Source organism: Procambarus clarkii, chromosome 44, assembly GCF_040958095.1.
Source record: "Procambarus clarkii isolate CNS0578487 chromosome 44, FALCON_Pclarkii_2.0, whole genome shotgun sequence".
NCBI classification, from domain to species: Eukaryota; Metazoa; Arthropoda; class Malacostraca; order Decapoda; family Cambaridae; genus Procambarus; species Procambarus clarkii.
In genome coordinates, this window is record NC_091193.1 from 26,974,760 (window position 1) to 26,980,759 (window position 6,000).

General features: G+C 49.7%; 1 protein-coding gene across 1 annotated transcript in view; it reads right to left on the reverse strand.

The window, feature by feature from the left end:
- The window catches only part of LOC123745203 (serine/arginine repetitive matrix protein 2), a 213,202-nt gene that overhangs the window by 141,344 nt on the left and 65,858 nt on the right, over nt 1-6,000 (reverse strand). Inside the window, 1 exon segment of the mRNA XM_069300861.1 lies at nt 3,982-4,173. Coding sequence (XP_069156962.1) covers nt 3,982-4,173 — 192 coding nt within the window.

A 6,000-nucleotide genomic window follows, 5' to 3' on the forward strand; every position in this document is an offset into this window, starting at 1 on the left:
CACAAAGACAAACTCTTCAGCACGGGTGGAACACGAACAACGAGACACAGGTGGAGACTGAGTACCCACATGAGCCACAGAGACGTTAGAAGGAACTTTTTCAATGTTAGAGTAGTTAACAAGTGGAATGCATTAGGCAGTCATGTGGTGGAGGCTGACTCCATACACAGTTTCAAGTGTAGATATGATAGAGCCCAATAGGCTCAGGAACCTGTACACCTGTTGATTGACGGATGAGAGGCGGGACCAAAGAGCCAGAGCTCAACCCCCGCAAGCACAACTAGGTGAGTACACACACGCGTATTGAAGGAGGGTAATGACTGGTGTTTACCCACAGTGATAGGACAGGGGGCAGGGGTGGATAGAGGCACCAGGCTTCTAGAAAGAGTGTGTACTGTGATCTGGGAAAGATGTTTACTGTGATAAACGTGATGACTGAGAACTAACTCACGTGTTCAGAAATAACTAAGTTTGGTGAACACACAACTAAGGCGGAGGACATGAACCAGAGCTTGGTAACTATCTCATTTCTTCTTAATAACTCTGAAATATCTATATCTTAAATCTTAAAGAAATTTAACTGCTAATAGCGAAAACACAAGTGTGAACTAAGGCGGGGGACAGGAGCTGAAACTCGGTAACATTGTTTTCTTTTCTTACTAAGTTTTATAACTGTTAATGGTGAAGTTATATGAGCAAACTAAGGCGGAGGCCGAGAGCCGGAGCTCGGTAACTAACTTTATCTTGTTTTCTATGTCCGAAACACAGCAATTTTAAAATCCGGGAAAGTTGGGCTGAGCGAAGGTACGAGAGAGAAGTAAGGCGGAGGACCAGAGCTGGAGCTTGGTAACTGAATTGTTTTATTTTACTACGTCCGAAATAACTATGTTTTAAATCTCGAGAAAATTTATCTGTTAATAAGGAAGTTATGAGAGACGGAGGACAAGAGCTGGAGCTTGTTACTTACCTTGTCTTGTTTTACCCAAATACGTCTGCTTAAAATTTCGGGGAAATTGATCTGATAATAGCGAAGTTATATGAGTGAACTAAGGCGGGGGACAAGAGCCGGAGCTTGGTAACTAGCTTTATCTCCTTTACTACGTACGAAATACAGCCGTTTTAAATATCAAAGAAATTCAACTGTTATTAGTAAAGTTGTAAGAGGCAACTGAGGCGGGGACAAGAGCTGGAACTTGGTTACTAAATTGTTGTATTTTACTACGTCGGAAATGCACCTGTTTTAAATCTAATGGAAATGTGGCTGTTAATAATGGTGTTGTAGGAGTGAACTAAGGCGGAGGACGGGAGCTGAAACTCGGTAACTATTTTGTTACTACGTCTCAAATATGATTATTTTGAATTTCAGGGAAATTCAACTATTAATAACGAAACTGCACCAATAAATGTATAGAGCCGGGTCCAAGAACTAACACCTGACACTGGTAAATACTTAACAACCTCCTAATGAACATATTCTCTGAAGATGGACTTCCTCTGACCTTAACTTTACTGTTAAACAGTTGCAGTAAAGACAGTATTTCTTCCTTAAGAATTCCTTAACAAGGCAGAGTTTTTGTTCCTGTAAAACCTCTAAAATCCGCCGCGGCAGATTGGGACATGACAAAATTTCACCCAAAAACATGTGAGAACTTGGCTGTGATGTCCCAGGTCAGACCCTGGGACACCCAGGTCAGACCCTGGGACACCCAGGTCAGACCCTGGGACACCCAGGTCAGACCCCGGGACACCCAGGTCAGACCCCGGGACACCCAGGTCAGACCCCGGGACACCCAGGTCAGACCCTGGGACACCTGGGTCAGACCCTGGGACACCCAGGTCAGACCCCGGGACACCCAGGTCAGACCCCGGGACACCCAGGTCAGACCCCGGGACACCCAGGTCAGACCCTGGGACACCCAGGTCAGACCCCGGGACACCCAGGTCAGACCCCGGGACACCCAGGTCAGACCCCGGGACACCCAGGTCAGACCCTGGGACACCCAGGTCAGACCCTGGGACACCCAGGTCAGACCCTGGGACACCCAGGTCAGACCCTGGGACACCCAGGTCAGACCCTGGGACCCAAACATGGGTGACCGCATAGCGCGGGATATTATCGGGATAAACCCTCTACACTTTTAATGGACACCGCATAGTGAGGATTTTTGCAAAAAAAAAAAAAAAAAAATTTAGGTTATGCGGTCATAGTGTCTGTTGTGGTGATGATGGTGCTCCTAGTGATGGTGATGGTGATGGTGATGGTGATGGTGGTGGTGGTGGTGGTGATGGTGGTGATGGTGGTGATGGTGGTGCTCCTAGTGATGGTGATGGTGATGGTGATGGTGGTGATGGTGGTGATGGTGGTGATGGTGGTGCTCCTAGTGATGGTGATGGTGATGGTGATGGTGGTGATGGTGGTGATGGTGGTGCTCCTAGTGATGGTGATGGTGATGGTGGTGATGGTGGCAGTGGTGGTGACTGACAATAGCAGGTGTTTACACGTGCGTGTCAGGAGACTTATAGATGTGATCTCTGGGTCCTGCACGCCGTAGATGTATTTTCCATGACATGGTAATATTGTGTTATCTTGTCTCTCGCGCCACATGTGTACACGCTCACACCTGGCTCCCCCGCCAGGCACCACCACACCCTACTGTGGCAGACCTCCACAACACTACCAACAGTAACAGCAGCAGGAGGTACGCAGCGAAGCTTGAAGCACCCGCGGCAGGTCTGCGCACTCACCTCCCAAACATACAGATGAGCTCCGAGTCGCAGGTGGAGAGCGGGGGACGAAGCCTGGGCGTGTAAAGCCAACCTTACGGCAGGAACCAATGACTACAATATCCAGAGGAAGTGTCAGATATATTCTACCCATGTCTCAGGCGACCCGTGCCTCCATACGCCCAGGAACCCGTTACCTCGCCAGGTCCTACACAACCCACGACCTAACAAAACACCACAACACTTGACCTACATGGCGTCAGGGCGGAGGGTGACCTACCTGAGGAGGAGGAGAGGGTGGAGGGTGACCTACCTGAGGAGGAGGAGAGGGTGGAGGGTGACCTACCTGAGGAGGAGGAGAGGGTGGAGGGTGACCTACCTGAGGAGGAGGAGAGGGTGGAGGGTGACCTACCTGAGGAGGAGGAGAGGGTGGAGGGTGACCCACCTGAGGAGGAGGAGAGGGTGGAGGGTGACCTACCTGGGCAGGAGGAGAGGGTGGAGGGTGACCTACCTGGGCAGGAGGAGAGGGTGGAGGGTGACCTACCTGAGGAGGAGGAGAGGGTGGAGGGTGACCTACCTGGGCAGGAGGAGAGGGTGGAGGGTGACCTACCTGGGCAGGAGGAGAGGGTGGAGGGTGACCTACCTGAGGAGGAGGAGAGGGTGGAGGGTGACCTACCTGAGGAGGAGGAGAGGGTGGAGGGTGACCTACCTGAGGAGGAGGAGAGGGTGGAGGGTGACCCACCTGAGGAGGAGGAGAGGGTGGAGGGTGACCTACCTGGGCAGGAGGAGAGGGTGGAGGGTGACCTACCTGAGGAGGAGAGGGTGGAGGGTGACCTACCTGAGGAGGAGGAGAGGGTGGAAGGTGACCTACCTGAGGAGGAGGAGAGGGTGGAGGGTGACCCACCTGAGGAGGAGGAGAGGGTGGAGGGTGACCTACCTGAGGAGGAGGAGAGGGTGGAGGGTGACCTACCTGAGGAGGAGAGGGTGACCTACCTGAGGAGGAGGAGAGGGTGGAGGGTGACCTACCTGAGGAGTAGGAGAGGGTGGAGGGTGACCTACCTGAGGAGGAGGAGAGGGTGGAGGGTGACCTACCTGAGGAGGAGGAGAGGGTGGAGGGTGACCTACCTGAGGAGGAGGAGAGGGTGGAGGGTGACCTACCTGAGGAGGAGGAGAGGGTGGAGGGTGACCTACCTGAGGAGGAGGAGAGGGTGGAGGGTGACCTACCTGAGGAGGAGGAGAGGGTGGAGGGTGACCTACCTTGGTGCGAGACTTGAGGCGCTCGACGGCCTGGTTGTCGGCAGGTGACCTTGGCACTCTGGTGCTCTTCTCGCGGCACCAGTCAATGTGACGGTCTGCAGCCTTGGGGCCGAAGTGCCGCTCACAGTGGGGACACTGGAGGTAGTCTGAGGGAATGTTGGACACGGGCGCGCCTCCGCCGCCATCCTCGCCCTCTGCCACAACACAAACACCTTTACTGTTCTACTCAACAAAAACTATATTTGTTTGCAATGTCTGCAAGGAAACTATGTCCTTGCAGACATTGCAAGGACGTTCTTTCCTCTTACAGAAACGGTAAAGATTAAAAAACAACAACATTATTTTCCAGATATATAATAGAATTTTACATTAATGTATAATAAAAGACAAAGATTACAATTAATTTGTTCTGGAAAGGACAGATTATACAATTATTTGAAGATATGATAAAAATATGAATGTAATTTTTTCTAGTCATGGAGAAACATTTAAAAATAATTTTGAACATAAAACATGGCCAATATATTATAGTTACAGAAGTAAAATTGCACATTGTCCTCATCAACAGAGGCCAAATGCTCGCTAAGCCAACCACTACACACCTTGTTCATGAATGCCAGACACTTGTTCCTTCACTGCTGTTTTCCTCCTGATGTGGCTGTGGAGCAGTTTTGGTTGGGTCTTGGCTTTACTCGCGATGTCATTTTCAAACTGTCTCTCTGCTTCCCTCCTCACTCTGAGGTACTCATTTCTGGCCCTCTGGTATCTCTCCCCGCTCTCTGGTGTTCTGTTATTTCTGTAGTTTCTCCATGTTCTTTTACTCAGTTGCTTCGCTACCTTACATTCCTGGTTGAACCATCAGTTCTTCTGTTGCTTTTCGTTTTTCTCCTTTTGGACCAGGATAAACTTGTCTGCAGCTTCCTGGCACTTCTGGGTGACATAATCCATCATATCCTGTACAGTCTTGTCTCTAAGTTGTTTCCCATGGTATTCCCCTTAGGAAGTTCTTCATCTCGTCATATTTTCCTCTTCGGTAATTTAGTCTTTTCCCTTCCGATCCCATCCTTGGATAGGTAATCCCTACCTCCACCAAGTACTCAAATGTCAATACACTGTGGTCACTCATTCCTATGGGGGCTTTAACTTTGACATCTCTTATTTCTGACTCATTCAGGGTGAATATCAGGTCGAGTCTAGCTGGTTCATCATTGCCTCTTACTCTTGTGGGTTCCCTGACGTGCTGGCTTAGAAAGTTCCTTGTTGCCACTTCCAAAAGTTTAGCTCGCCACGTGTTTGCACCACCATGTGGGTCTCCATTCTCCCAGTCTATTTTTCCATGGTTGAAATCACTCATGATTAGGAATCTTGATCCATTCCTGCAGGCAACTGAAGCTGCTCTCTCTATTATATTAATGGTTGCCATGTTGTTCCTATCAAACTCCTGTCTGGGTCTTCTGTCATTTAGTGGAGGGTTGTAAATGACTGCCACTGTTATCTTCGGTCCACCCATTGTTATAGTTCCTGTTATGTAATCTCTAAAAATGTAACAGCCCGGAATTTCCATCTCATCAAAATTCCAGTCCTTCCTTATCAGCAGGGCCACTCCTCCACCTCCTCTCCCTTCCCTCTCTTTCCTTACTATATAGAAGTCCTTTGGAAACACAGCATCTGTTATGACTTCTGACAATTTTGTTTCCGTTAGTCCTATTACATAAGGGTTTTCTTCTTGTGCCTGTTCCGCCAGCTCCCTTGCTTTATTGGTAATTCTATCGATGTTTGAGTACATTACCTTGAAGCTCACTTTCCTATATCCATTTTCACCCTTCGTCTCCACAAGTGTAGGCAGATGTTCCATGGGCATTGCTACTTGGGTAGGCTCATTCTCCTGTGAGGTAGTTGCCAGGGGTTCAGGGGGGAGGTGAAGTGGGGGATGCGGGCTTAGGTCTTGTCCAGGCCTGCTTGGGGCAGGAAGAAGTCTCTTGTCCAGGCCTCTTGGGGCAGGAAGAAGTCCTGGGGGTG